Raw genomic sequence first — 15,264 nt, forward strand, 5'->3', positions numbered from 1 at the left:
TGAGAATAGCTCTTCATTCTTATATCTCTGATTCTTACATTCGAATATATTTCCTTCAAACACTGAGAATTGAGAGTCCACGGAGAATTCTAGAACTGCCTCTAGTATTAGTAAAATTAATAACTGCAGATCTTCCCTTACTCCTTTCATGCAGGCACGCCGGACACAATGTGCATGGCCATATAATTGATATTTCCCCCCACATCTGCAGTAGTCAGACGGTGAATTTTGTTTGAAGCATATCTTTCTTTGATTTGCCTTTTCCCTATATTTTGTTCAATAGAGCATGGACTGTGGTTTGATCATCTTGATTCTGAGATCTATTGATTCTTTTGTTGGGCTTCAATTGTGCCTTTACTTTCAAGCATAAAATGAATCTTCTGATAGATGTGGAAGGTTGGTTTATGTATCTAGCGGGCGCAGCACTGCTTAAATAGGTGTGAACACGTGGTATTCTAGCGAGCAATAGGGATGCCAACATCTTCTATAGTTAATTGAAAAGTGGGTTTTTGTGTATTTTGTGGGCAGCAATATGGTTGTAATGCACTCGTCTATAATTTCCTTATATATCTTCGTTTATTCTTACCTTTTTATTATGTTCTCGCTACCGCTATTTCTATATATATATACATATATATGTTTGCATGTATCCCGCATATCTTCTTTTCTCTTTCTTTTCTTTCTTAGCGATTAGCTACAACTACTACTACTGCTATATTACTACTATATTCTTCCACTACTACGCGTTATACTCTATCTTCTACTATTCACTCTGTCATCACCCCTCACAATGGCCTGCTAGCTTCTTACAGTTTAGCTTCATATTCCTGCATCTCTATCTATATCTATTGATGGTATGAATATCTATAGATGATATGATTATCCAGCAATGATATATATAACACTAATATCAATACAATTATCGGTAATATGAAATACTCTTCAATTGTTTATACTCTACTTTATTCATGTTGTTCTCTAATGTTTCTATTATAGATGTTTTACACCTTTGTAATGCACTCACTTATTATTTCCTTACATATATGATATATTATCTTTGCTTATTGTTACCTTTTATTGCTATGTTCTCGCTACCACTATTTCTATATGTATATATATATGTCCGTATGTACTCTACACATCTTTCTTTTCTCTTTCTTTCCTTCTCTAGCGATTAGCTACTACTATCTACTATTACTATTTACTACCACTATTCCACGTCACAACTATCTTCTGCTATTCACTCTTCACACTGTTATCACCCCTCACAACCTTTCTGTTTCAGCTATCTACTACACTAATACACAAATAAATAGATAACTAATAAAAGTGAACAGACAATCTCAAGGAATCTTCAAAAATATCGATTTGTTTTAAAAAATTTACATACTTTAACCTCAATGCAGCTATTTTTATATAAAAATGCAAAACAGTAAAAGTTGAAATTTGAAGGTATTTTGAGATTGCTCATTTGCTTGTGAATTAACTAGTTTATATTGGCAGTTATCTAGTTATAACTAAAAATAAATTACATAATTCAGATTGTTAAAAGTCAAGACCGCTCTCTCTCTTTTTCTCTGTAATTCCATGAAGTTTTAAATAATTCTTATCTGCCTCATTGAGCTGTTGAGTAGTTTCAGATAGAGTTTCCTCCATCATTCCAGAAACGTATATCATAATACTTTTAAGATTCATTAAGGCATGTTTGTATTCCTCAAGCAATGATAGCTCTGCACGAAGATAAGAATTTTCAAATGTGAGATCAAGAATCTGATCATCAACATAGCATGAGGAAGATCGATTTTTTGCTTTCTTGGCACGAGATGGAAGGCGTTCAAGATGAGAGGAAGTGCCACCATGAAGAAGAATTTGGTGATCAAGCGGTGATATCTCTTCAGAAATGGTAGGAAGAGAGGTTCGTTTGAAAGGCACCTGTCTTTCAACTGGCCCTTTCAAGGTTTGAGCAGTAGAAGCAAACATTCTTTGAAACATAAGATTAATTAAACAAAAACACAGTGCTTATCTGACTTTCACATTGAAATGTATTATCTTATAAGATAACTAGCTGCAAGCTAATTTCTGATTGTTGTTAAAATTCTTTGATAAATTAATATATTCTGCAAGGTTATTATTTCCTGCAAGCTGATTATTTATTTTACAAACTGATTATTTATTCTGCAAGCTGATTATTTATTCTACAAACTGATTGTTTATTCTGCAAGCTGATTTATTTGTACAAACTCATTTACTGCCTGGTATATATTTAAAAGTTATTTCTGAGAACATTCTTCTAATATATTTTATACTGTTATAGATAAATTTCTGTTATATTCTTATATATTCTGATATCTGTGCATCAATACTAGTATCGATGGCAACAAATACTACAAACAGACTTACTATTGTTCCAAGCTCAGCTGACATTAAACAAGTTTTGGAGAAGTCAACAGGCACTAAAGATTTCATCAAAACCCAGGCTTCAAATGCTTTAACAACAAAACAGCATGTAGAGCGACATACTCTCAAACCTCCGAAAATTCCCCTGGTTATCAACACTAATGCAAATCACAAATTGAAAAAGAAAAAATCATTCTTTTCCTATGAAAATCCCTGGAAGCGCTACTGGGGTGTTTGGGAGAGAAATCAAGCTGGATTAGGAATTCTTGCTTATGAAAATATCAAGTTATTTCCAGTTGTGTTTATTAAAAAGGTTGAGTTCTTTAGATTAAATCATCAGTTTGATGATTTAAAAGAAGTATCTCATACAAATATAATCTCTCTGAAAGAAGGGTTTATATATAACACAGAGATGTTTCTTGTCTATGAGCCTGCACGCACCTCTTTGGCTGACCTTCACGGAAGCCCATATGCTAGTTTTAATGAGGCTGATATTGCTGCTGTATGCACAGAGGTATGTAAATCGTATTGAATTTGTTAAATATATTAGTAACATTATTTAAGGTTCTTCATGGATTAAAATATATCCACAACACTCTTCAAATTACACATGGCTCAATAACCACCAACAACATTCTTCTTGCTCAAGATGGAAGTATTAAAATAGGTATGTATACTCTAAAATCTATTTTTGAATTTTACTAACAGATAAAGCAAATATTGGAGAAAGCCTACTGAGAGCACTTGATGTGAAAGAAAAATATCAGGACATCAAATCAGTTGGCCTTATTGCTGTCAAGCTCAAAGAGAGACATACAGGTTTACAATATCCTACTTCACTTATACTACAAGAGCCAGAGAATGCATCAGTAGAATTGAAAAATTTTATTAGAGAATCTGCATCTGGTGATACTTTATTACATGTAAGAGAATTCTTTAAAATGTTTATTTACATCTTTGCTAATATTTGAGCAGCATGAATTTCTTCTAAAATCTCCAGGTCCATGGTGTTTAAAGCCATATCTTTTGGAGGCAGAGCCATATATCACCGAATGTGGTCGGCATATTGATAACAATGTATGATAGATTTTCAGTTCCCAATAGTTTACTTTGCTTTCAACAAAATATCTTTCAGCAGCTGATGTATATCAAGGATATATGAGCAAATGAATAGACTTATAGCAATTTAAATCTAGACGTGGTCACAGTGATTGTCCCCTGCTCTCTTTCTTTTTTCTTTTGTCTTCCCTTCCTCTGCATTATCTGTGTCTCTACATCTTGTTCGTGCCGGCTGCAGGTCACGTGATATTATGCCATGACTCTCTGCTTGACTTTATCTCAGCAAGCTCAGACGCTTCACAGGATAATTGCTGTTTTGACACTGATTTGATGATTAGTCACTTTTCAAAGAAGCTAATCTCAAATAAGTAATCAACTAACCAAAAATAGTCATATCACATGATGTGCAACAATCCTGTGAAGCGTCTGAGAAAAAACGGTTCCAGTTTGTTAGCAACACGGGAACAATTTGCTCTATACCTTAGGTATGGATGAGGAAAGCAAACCAACTCCATCTATTCAGCATCTCTGTACCACCTTAGGACCTAGGGAAATCAATGTTCTCGCGATGGTATCAATTTTTATTTTCATATTCCCATTTCTTAGATATGAAGTATCACCTCAAAGTTGATCCATTTTTTTTTGAACACGGGAAGGATTTGCTATTTGCTTGATTTCAACAAGAAATATTCATTTTTTTAATATAAAAATTATATATTTATATTCTTCTTCTCTTTAGCTATAACCTAAGGTAGTTTACAAATCTCAAAGATATATGGCTGTTGTGTAATTGAAAGTCAAAGTTGAAAAATTTGAAGAATCTATGAAAATCTCAAGAATCTCCACAGGAGCATGAACCGTTACTTCTCAGACCCTCTGGCGAGGATTGCTCAGAGCACATGACTCATAACTAAAGTAGTTTAGTGTCATGCTGCTGCAACCGAGCCAATAGAGGGTCTGAGCTCTCTCTTTTGTTCTTTGTTAGCAAGTCTTTCTGTCTCAACTCTCTTTTGCTTTTCATTTCTCTCTTATGGAACACTACTGAAGTTCTTGTCAATTCTGAAGGTCAGCTCTTCTCTATCTTCTGCAAAGCCTTCCAGGCACGGCAGCGGCGGCCTCTAAAAGGCCACACTATATCTCAAGAGTTGCCATCTGGATCCTGTTTCTTCCCCACTGTGTATAGAAATTTCTCCAGCTTAGCACGTCCCCATGTCTTCGGGAGGCCCCCGGAGGATTTATTAGGATTTATGAGTGAGAAACAATTGTTGTATTAATGCTGTATCTATGAAGGAATTGATCGAGTATAATGGATGAGATATGGGGGAGTCGAAGGGAATTTGCTTTGTCCTAGCTTGCAAAGCGCAATTGGCTTCAACATTCGCTCCAAGAGTTTTTGCTAGAACCGGATGAGCAGTGGAAAAGGAGACCATCGCGTAGGTTAAGTTAAAAGATACACAATTTCAATGTTAAATCTATAGAATCCTATTAGCGTGGAGAACTCTTCTGTGATCGATATTGCTTAGAATGCATTATTGGAGCAGTGGAATGTGTCGTCAGCTTCTGGTGTTGCTATCCGGGCTCCTGTTATTGTTAGCTCGCAAATCATAACCATCGCCATCGCCATCGCCATCGCCATCTCCATCTCCATCTCCATCTCCATCTCCATCTCCATCTCCATCTCCATCGCCATCTCCATCTCCATCTCCATCTCCATCTCCATCTCCATCACCATCCATCTCCATCGCCGTCGCCGTCCTCCATCTCCATCTCCATCTCCATCGCCATCTCCATCGCCATCGCCATCGCCATCTCCATCTCCATCGCCATCTCCATCTCCATCTCCATCTCCATCTCCATCTCCATCTCCATCACCATCCATCTCCATCGCCGTCGCCGTCCTCCATCTCCATCTCCATCTCCATCGCCATCTCCATCACCATCCATCTCCATCGCCGTCGCCGTCCTCCATCTCCATCTCCATCTCCATCTCCATCTCCATTTCCATCGCCGTCGCCGTCCTCCATCTCCGCCGCCATCTGCCACCACTTATCGTTTTTCAAATCAGCTTGGATCAATGGCCCCGCCAAGGAAACAGTGCACACTCTGTGAGAAAACTATTCGGTCAAAGGACTATTCCAACCATGTGAAGAATCAATGCCTAGGAAAATCGTTGGCTATCACTTGTGAGAATTGCAACAAAACAGTTCCACAAAATCATGAGTGTGTCAGAGGCAAGAGACAGCGTTGTCAGCTCTGTCAGAAGTTGAAAGATGCAAAACATATGAAACGTCATATCAAATTTTGCCAGCACAAACAAAACACCTCTGCAATTCCTGATCTGCTTGGTAAGTGCAAATATTTTCCAAGTCTATTTCCCTCTCAACATTTAAACTGAAAATTAAACAGACAATGATGACATCTCATTATCTACTGTGCACAAAATGATATCCAGTCTTCAGAATGATGGAAAATTCCCAGAATGCCAACTTGACAATCTTCTTCCACTTACTGACTCTGAAAATGTATGCTGGAAGCAACCATCTCTACTCTCTCCATCTGATGTCTGGATTAAACAATTTTCACCATTGGAGATTTTCAACACTGTGCGTCTCGCCACACAAACACTATCTAAGAACTCCATTTATCGGGATGGTGAACTCATTCAAAATGAGGAGCAGAATTGGAATATCAGCAATGTCTTTTACCAGGCTGGTATACCTCTCAGTTCATCTGATCTCTCACCTAAATATTCCTTGATGAACATTTCTCTTCCAAAGGAATTCCACCAGCTTCAGCCATGCAACGCACTTAAAAACCAACTTCGAATCATGGATGACAACAATCTTGAGTTGCTAGCCAATTTTGCGCCTGCGGGAAACTTCGTTGATATACACATTGGTTTGTACAAACTCCCCATCATTATTATTCTGTGACTGATTTTGAACAGATCAAAACCGACATGGCTTATCTCAATCCATTGGACACTCACAACGTATATGGCTTCTATACCCACCAACAGAGGAAAATCTCAAAGTTTTTGCACAGTTTTCCGGTGAATTTGGCCGTCTCACCAAAATCTCAAGCAAACTGAGTGATGGATATGTTGCTTGTGTTGATTCATCTAGAGTAGTTTACATTCCTCCTGGTTGGCTACATGCAACATTTACAACAAGATCCGGCTCTTTGGTTGGGGTTAACTTTGTATCTCTTGAGAGTCTGGAGACCATGGCACTAAGTGTTGGTATACATCTTCCATATCTTTATCGAATTTCCCAATCAGTGCTGGAGGATTTCAGAGAATTCAGCAAAGCTATCTTGAGCTTTCTTGATAATGAGTATGAAGCTGAAATCATTACTCTTGTATTGAGAAGTTGGGTGTTGTTTCTGCAAGCTCTGTCAACTGATGTATTGAAAGATATGAACTTTCAATCAGCAATGCTTACTCTTCTTAATGGTCTTGAAACAGAGCTATCAGGGAAAAAAGCATATTGCTGTGACACAGCTTATACAAATGTGCTCTTTCATGTTAAGTGCAATCATTGGGTGAAATTTCACAAAAATGCTCTCTGATCTTTCTTTCTGGCCTCTTGTTTTCTATTAGACGATAGGAAATGGAAGAATGTTAGAGGGTTAGTTAGCTCTTCAGATTTTTAACAAATTTCATTAAGATACACCATGACTGATGTGATATTAAATGAGTTTGACATGATCTCCCTAAAAAGAGAGGTCTTTGCATAGTGGTATATGGGAATACTGTCGGAACTACAGCAGTTATTGCTATTTGAATAAATGATACTACTATCTAACTGTACATAGAATCATGAGCGTTATCCTTCTGTAGGGGAATGGCCAGTCAACAATCAGTGAAAATAATTTTGTGCCTGGTGCTGTGGTGTTTGCAAGGAACAACATAGAACAGTGATTAGCTGAAATGGAATAGAAAAATGGTAACAAAGAAGTGGATTTGGAAGAGTTGTCAGAGGCCTGAGTTGTTTTGGTAGGAAAGAGAAACCCAGCTGTCCAGACCTTCAGATACCTTTCCAACTTTTGCCGAAGTCTCACCGGCCGCACAGCCTCTTGAATATTCTAGAAGGGAATGCCAGCACAGATGAATAAATTAAGAACCACTTGTTTGTTGAACTTTGTATTCAAATCACCTAGAAGGCCCTGATGCATTGCCAGCGAAGCGAGATTGATTAACATAGCCCAGCTGAAGTCGGTTGGTATACCAAATATCCCAACATCAATGGGTATGTATGCATGTATAAACGTCCCGGGTGGAGCAGGCAGCGCCCGCGCCCATTTGTAGCAACCTGACAAAAAAGGAACAGAAACAAAATAACAAAACACTAAGTAATTGAAACAGATCATGTCCACTCAAACCCTTAGTTATATAAATTTCCCATCAAGGATCTCATACTAAGATGGATCAGGTGGTAAAATCATCACTTCTATCCCACCATCCAATTAATTCGCTCCCAGTCCAATTCAAAGGTGTATAACGCGGTCTCATTCCCCACATAATCCATGTCAATTTCCACTGATTCACACTGATACATCGTCTCCACTCGCTCCGCGAACATGATCACTGGGGCAACCTTGCTTTCTGATTCAATGGCGCGGCGAAGCTGGTTCTGCAAACAGTTCAGTGTGTCCTTCTCCTCCTCCTTGATCATCATCATAATCAACATCACTTTCTTCTTCATTGATTATTTGATGCCCAATGTTGTAATTTTTTGCCTCCGCTATTTCAATCCCCTCCATTTGCTTCCCCACCACCACGACATCCATTTCATCTGCTTCATTATCCTCCTATAATCACCTCTACCACTTCATCCTTGTCATCCTCGATGACCACCACCTCTTGTCTGTGGTCGTTGTAAACCTCGACATCAGTGTCCTCATTAATAACCTCGTGCTCCTTTGTAGGTTTCTCAGACATCATTGGTGGTGTTGCAATGGTGGGTGTGTTATCCGGAAATAGAGAATAGGCACAATGATATAAAAACTTGTGAGCAACATATCCAAATCTAGGGCCTATTGACTCAAGTTGTTGCATAACAAAGATCTGAATATCTTTTAACATGGTAATCGTGAGCGTGTCGGGACAATGCCGTAATAATATATCAGGAGACAACTACCCCTGGCGGTATTTCTGTTTCCATAGAGCTGACACAAAAAAGAAACCAATACTTGGGGAGGTTAAAAGTTATGCCTTCTGTAGATCTGCAACAAGCTGTAGAAGCCAATGTTTTTAAAAACCATTTGCAGCTTCTTCCAAGTTCACAACACCAAGTAATGATTGGATGTGAGGTCGCCCTCAATATACTACTGGCCACGAACAAATTAATATCGACTAAGCCAGGACGCAGCCACCAGTTGAAAATATCCTGCAGGACCAGGATGGTGAGGAAGATTGCAACTGTTCAAAATCACAGAAGCTCGAAACCCTGTTAAAACCCAGATCGGTTAGGGACGTTGGTTAGCCCAAAAGGTAAGATCAAAACTCGAAGTGTCCATATCGTGTTCGAAATGCCGTTTTCCATTCATCCCCCGCCTGTATGCGAATTCTATGATACGCGTCCCTGAGGTCTAGTTGCGTATATATTTTGGCACCTGCTAACCTATCAAGTATTTCACTTATCAAGGGCAGCGGATACCGATTCTTAACCGTTATTTCGTTCAATCCTCGATAATCTACGCAGAGACGCAGGGTTCCGTTTTTCTTCGGCGCGAACAATACTGGGGCGCCGGCTGGACTCTTCGACGGACGTATCCAATTCTTCTCTAATGCTTTCTCGATATATTCTAGGAGGACAGAGAGTTCTTGAGGTGATGGGTTATATTGGTCGGCACGGTGGTTCCTTGCACGTGTATTGCGATAAAGGCGATTAAAGAAATGTAGGCATGTGGAGAAATTCAGAAATCCCAAAGACAAGTCAAAGTCATCAACTCTAGCTCTTTCAATAAGGCAGGTAAAACAGGATCGCACTGTTCCCCTGGGTGGTATTTTTCACCCACTTCTGATTTCCTCCAGTGCAGTCATGATTTGCTTGATAATCCAGCCTTGATCTTCATCCCAAGACAGAACTTTACCTCTGGCATCCTTTATCCATGCTTCATCTCGGTAAACCTTCCATACTTCAATAATATCGGAACTCGATCCATACTGTTTGAGTCTCCTAAGTACATCATTTTCGACAAGAGAAGGAGCAATGTATGTGTCATAAGGAAAGTGCACATCATTTACCAAACAAATTCCATCCCATGTGTCGAAGAAACCAAGTTGTCGAAGGAAATTTGGCTTATCTGGTGGCCAGGAAAGCGATGGGTTCCAGGTCCGAAGCACAAGAAGCTCAATGATATTGGAAGGCCGCATATGAGGGAGAAGAAATCTTATAAATGCATCCCATTTCCAGCTCTCTTCTAAATCATGTAGAATGAAGTGAATACTCAAGTTGAGGTCTAAAGGGGGCAACCAGGATGAGAGATCTGTAACATCCCCGAAAATCCTTCTGAGTAAAAATCCCCAGACAAAATCAAATATTTCCAGGATATCCATTGTTTCGGAGACCTCTCGATGTGGGTTATCTGTCCAGATCTTGAGAATCTTTTCGAACACCTGGAGTTTTTCTTGTGATGTTTGGAACACTGACACGCGCCACAGGCATAATGCCTCAATCGCGAGCCACTGAGCTGACAATGACTGGTGGAATCGTTGTGTCTGCCTCGCGTCAAACGGGACCAGGGACACCCCAGGTGAATTGGCCTCAAGATGGGGTAGAGATCCTTCCCACTGCAACATTTCTGTATTCTGATTAGAGAGGAAATCGTCACGGTAATGAAGGCTGGAGCAGAAGTATGCAGACTGGATTGCTGGGTGTCTGTAGAGATCTCGAAGAAGCTGCAGTCCTTGCCACCTGGTAGAAATCGACCACACGAACTCATCTTGTAGGTCGGAGGTCAAAACTTGAAATGATTTTGAAAGAGATTGGCCTGTTGGTCGGCAGGATGTAGGTGGTTCCTCCTGAAAGGTCAAATAGTTTGATGTATACCGCTGATTCACCTCGATGAGATAGCACAGTTGAATGTCATACTGATGATGTGCTGCACAAGCCTGATTATTGTTAGCAAGAGAACTCCCCCTGCAAAGAAGGGATGCTCATACAATCACTGATTTGTAGATACGCAGTCGATTCTGCCCACCATCAAGACAGCTATACAGCTGCTTACAAGCCCGTCCCAAATGCAAAACATCATCTAAGTCATTAAGATTCTCAAATATCAACAAGAGCAACTCGCCCGGTAGGTCCAGAATCAAGGACATTGTGAGGTTGAGATACATCAAACTGCAAAACTGAAGAAGTGGAGAGGTCAGAATAACTCTAAATCCATTCATCCACAAAGACGGTCTATTTAATCATCTGGTAGCTGGTCATATGACATGTGGGCCTGCTTGGCATGTTATCTTGGCAGTTATTTGAACTGTACAAGATGATTGGGTGAAGAAAAGTAGTATGGATAAAAATTGACTGCAGCAGCTCACAGTTGCATGGCGTGTGAAAGACAATAATCTGGCCCGAACGGCTACTCAACAAGCAGCAAAAAGAGCTCGGCAATTTAATGAGATCTCCACTGAGATCTCTACTGCTCTTTTGACTGCTGTTGCTGCTGCTGAAGCCTCTGCTATTCTAGCCACAACTATTGCCAGTGCTTCCACTACTCCGCAGTCTACTCCTCCTCCAAGCCCACGAGTTCACAAATCTACAACTGCTCAAGTTCACACTCCACACAAGTGGTGAAGTAATAACAAGAGTATTGATTCAAACCCCTCACAAACGAACACACAAAGTTGAGTTTTTAGATTGAGAGCTCAGAAATATTTATTCAGTATTATTTATTTAATGTTGATGAAAAGAAGATCATGCAAACTGTCTAATGCATTTGTAAGGTACGCTACAAGGGTAGCTACAAGTAGTGTGAAGTACGCACGAAGATATTATTGGGGTAGCAATCTCTTATATTCAAAGCTAATCGCTGATCTTCTAAGATCTACGGATATAGATACTTCCGTTGCCCCTATTGCAGCATTAATGCCCAACCAGCAGTTTTTGAACTGCAAAATTGCAGACCAGGATTTCCAAATGAACTATCTTTAATCCAACCTCACAAATGAAGATAATGTGGGACATCTAAATGGTTGTATTAGTATGTAGATAGCTGAGGTATATGGTGCACTAGTCCATAATAGCTAGAGCCAACGTGCCGGAGCTAATAAAGTCCGAATATTGCCCCAAATACTGAATATCAATAGAATTATTGGATTGCTTATTATAACTCTGCTAATTACATGAAAAGTAGGCAGTATTTATAAGGAAGGTCATGCTTAGATATACGCAGGAGATTCAGCAGAGCATTGCTTAGTTTCATATAGTGAGACGTTCTGTGTTCCAAGTTGATACTATAATCCTTGATAATACTTACCAAGTTCAACACAACGTTATTTAACTACCCCTCTACATTTTTTTTCTTTTGTCTAAGAAATGGTTGTCGGAACTGGATAAAGTCCGAATATTGACCCAAATACTGAATATCGATAGATAGATTGAATTGCTTATTCTAACTCCGATAATTACATGATAACTAGGCAGTATTTATAAAGGTCAGCCTCCTAGGGGAGGCATCGGCAATTTGCGCTTCGAAGCTACAAAATTAGCAGCTGATTTAGACTAAAAATATATACTATTTAGTGTACTGATTTCAAAAACACAGAATATATAGATAATTACACGTTCTCATATACTGAATAATTCTCCAACTTTCATAACGATATTCTCTATAATTCTGCATCCATCTCATCCTGTGGATGTATTTCACGGGTCCGCTTTGGATCTTCCTGTTCATTTTCTGTTTCTTGCCTTGATCTTGTTATCTGATCTGCTTTCCGCTTCCCATTGCTAGAATCCTGCATTGACGCATAGTTCCGAATGTCATCTACTGATGCCAAAGCAGGTGCTGCCTTTGAACCAACAAATAACAATCTCTCTTGTTTGGCAACTGTCAGGATTTTCTCATCAGATAAACTTTGACAGTTTTTCCCAACAAGATGCATGAAAAAATGATCTTTAGAAAGTGAGTATATTGTAGACTGAAGGGCGAGGTCATTATTCCAAAATTTGTAGAATTGTCGAGAGGAATACAAATAGAGGATAATGAGGCTGGCGTCCTGAGAAGCATTCCACATATTCAATATCTCATCCACACCGCGATTGGCTGCTATATCAAGCCTCGTATTGGGGTCGCCGCTAAGGTCTTCAAATCCCCATGCTTGGGGGACCGTTAGCTTGTTCGTACCCGAGGTCACCGTTGACTCAATGCTGCTTAAAAGGGAAGATTTCCTAGGTGGTTGTTTGAATGACATGTCTGGGCTTCCTGAGGAATGATCTCCATGAGCTTGAGATGCTGGTGGCACAGCAATATAGCCACTTGTTTGCTCTGATGTAGGTTGATCTAATGAGATGCCTGAGCTGCCTGAGGGGTGATCTTCATGAACTGAAGATTCTGGAAGTTCCAAAAGTTGATTATATATGGGCTCCTTGCCAAAGAAAGAGAATAATACCTCTCGTGTAACCGCGATTGAAGTGGGATGTTCAGCAATATTTTGATCAAGACTGTAAATATGCTCAATAAAAAAGTAGCACCGGTCATTCTGAATATGGGATGCAAGTGGTCGATTATACCGACGGCACTGAGGTTGGCTTGTTGCATTTGTACTGAATGCTGGTGCTCCATCAGCTCTCTTTCTTTTCTCATGAAGTTGCTTTAGAGTGTTTTGTATTCTGCGCACAGCTTCACTAAGTCTTCTTGGCTCCGGTTCATAGAGTTCGACCTGACACATATGCTCAATGAAATAGCGGCATGTTTCTTCATTGGCATCTCGGTTAGATAATTTCTCAATTTCTGGTGAGTTAAAACCTAAGCTTATGGCTTCCCTTGCCAAAAGAGGCAAACCTCGGATAGATGAAAATGTATGAATATTCTCGGACGTTTGGGAATCCTTGAGCGGGATCACAAATAACCGTAAAGCACAGAGCCACAGTTGCACATATGATATATATGATGCTGCTCTCTGATCACCCACTACTATACTATAGCCTGCTGCAGATGTTTGAATGATGCACGAATTTTCAGTACACACATATTTCTTCAACATCGCATTCCTGACAGAGCCTCCAAAATTTTTCGGGAGAAGACTGTGTAATGCTCTGCTCGGGAGCTCTAGGTATAGCCAGTCCTGATTGAATGTGTGAAGAGAGAGTATTCTCCCAGAGATCAAAAGCAGACCCTCCAAAACCTCTCTTCTTCTCTCTGAATCTATAAGTGCAGGAAATATTTCTCCATTGTTCACCAGATCTTGAATGTGTTTTTGATCCGCAAAAGAGTAAGCTGGCATTAGTCCCTCTAGAAGATGTACTGACCGCGCATCAACCAGAGCAGCGGAATCATGAGGAAATACAGACCAGACTCTACAAATCTGCTCTAAGTAATTATTCGACTCCTGTTGAGAAATTAGCATGTTCAACAGAAAATAACATGAGTGGGAGTCTCACTTCATAACATCTTGAGTCAACAACACGCCGAAAGAGTTTAACATTAACTGGGGCCCATAGCCCAACATAGGGTAAGAGACGATCAAATTGTTTTAGTAATTGTTCTTGCTTCTGCATCTGGCGCACATGCCGACATTTAACAGAACTCCATCTCGCCCACCAGGCTTCTGCTCGAGGACCATTATTCTGTAGTTGGTGAGATCGGAGATTGCGATAGATATCACCATCACTGAAATTCTGCTCATTTGAGTACTTTTCTCGCAGCCGATCTCTTGCACCAGTGGGAAGGGCTTTCCGCTAGTTAGTAGAAAATGATTGTCATGAGAACAGAGCAGGGCCTACTGTCTAGATAAAGTCTGGCTCCCCACCATCTCTCACCGGGTGAGAAGAATTCCTGCGCTGCTCGTAGGCGGCTCTTGCCCTGCAAACATAGCAGCCATGTGCCCTGCTTCAAGATTAGATTCGGGGGGTTAATACCATGCAAAAGCACATCCTGTGTCGTCCCGGAGTCATCCATTGCCTGGCCCAAAGTATTCTGGCTAATGAGAACGGGAATGTAATTCGCGGGGTCCTCGCGATCACAACCTACAGACTCAAATATTTTTAGCAGTCTCAAAGCATTTTGACCCTCACCATCCTTGCCTACGGGTCTGGAGCCAAGGACATTATCCTTCTCCAACTGGAAATGTGAAAGGTCAATCTTCGCATATCCTCGAAAATGCCGGCTGGCCTCCATTGTATCTGGGTTGGCTGTATGGCCGTAAATGTCCCCCATGTGCTCCATGTTTGACGGATGGAACGGCGGAGAGGCAAAAGGTCGAAATATTTATATTATCGGAGATAATATCTCGTAATAACTGTCTGGTATAACCTCAGTACTGCCTTGAGCACCGCCTTGAGGACTGCCTCGCTCGGATAATCGAGCATTCCCTTCCTTATAATACTGCCTGCTGCCCAGTGCAAAATAGCATAACATTTGGCAAATCTGATGCTGAAATGAGCCTCTTCCTGCCAGCCACTTTCTGGTGCCGGTTGATTAAGTTGTGTCGGAACTGAATATTGACCCAAATACTGATAGATTATTGCATCTACGATAACCCTAATAATTGTGAGTGGCCTTTTTAGCACCCCTTTCCACCGGATATTAATGATCCATCATAAATGCAACTGAAAATGGTCTTTTCAGACAAAGAGAATA

The 15,264-nt window shown here is 40.2% G+C and overlaps 3 protein-coding genes across 3 annotated transcripts; all 3 read right to left on the reverse strand.

The window, feature by feature from the left end:
* Positions 1-1,545: 1,545 nt before the first annotated feature.
* Positions 1,546-1,980, reverse strand: HCBG_07280 (uncharacterized protein; the record flags this gene model as incomplete). The annotated part of the gene is made up of 1 exon (XM_045434329.1): positions 1,546-1,980. The coding sequence occupies one exon, from the start codon at positions 1,978-1,980 to the stop codon at positions 1,546-1,548; it is 435 nt and encodes a 144-aa protein (XP_045285120.1).
* A 7,489-nt stretch (positions 1,981-9,469) lies between these two features.
* HCBG_07281 (uncharacterized protein) lies at positions 9,470-10,801 on the reverse strand (the record flags this gene model as incomplete). The annotated part of the gene is made up of 2 exons (XM_045434330.1): positions 9,470-10,563; positions 10,690-10,801. The coding sequence occupies 2 exons, from the start codon at positions 10,799-10,801 to the stop codon at positions 9,470-9,472; spliced, it is 1,206 nt and encodes a 401-aa protein (XP_045285121.1).
* Positions 10,802-12,292: 1,491 nt separating this feature from the next.
* Positions 12,293-14,850, reverse strand: HCBG_07282 (uncharacterized protein; the record flags this gene model as incomplete). The annotated part of the gene is made up of 5 exons (XM_045434331.1): positions 12,293-12,768; positions 12,811-13,614; positions 13,935-13,995; positions 14,067-14,356; positions 14,445-14,850. The coding sequence occupies 5 exons, from the start codon at positions 14,848-14,850 to the stop codon at positions 12,293-12,295; spliced, it is 2,037 nt and encodes a 678-aa protein (XP_045285122.1).
* Positions 14,851-15,264: the final 414 nt, after the last annotated feature.

This window comes from Histoplasma capsulatum (genome assembly GCF_000150115.1).
Source record: "Histoplasma capsulatum G186AR genomic scaffold supercont2.11, whole genome shotgun sequence".
In the NCBI taxonomy this organism is placed as follows: domain Eukaryota; kingdom Fungi; phylum Ascomycota; class Eurotiomycetes; order Onygenales; family Ajellomycetaceae; genus Histoplasma; species Histoplasma capsulatum.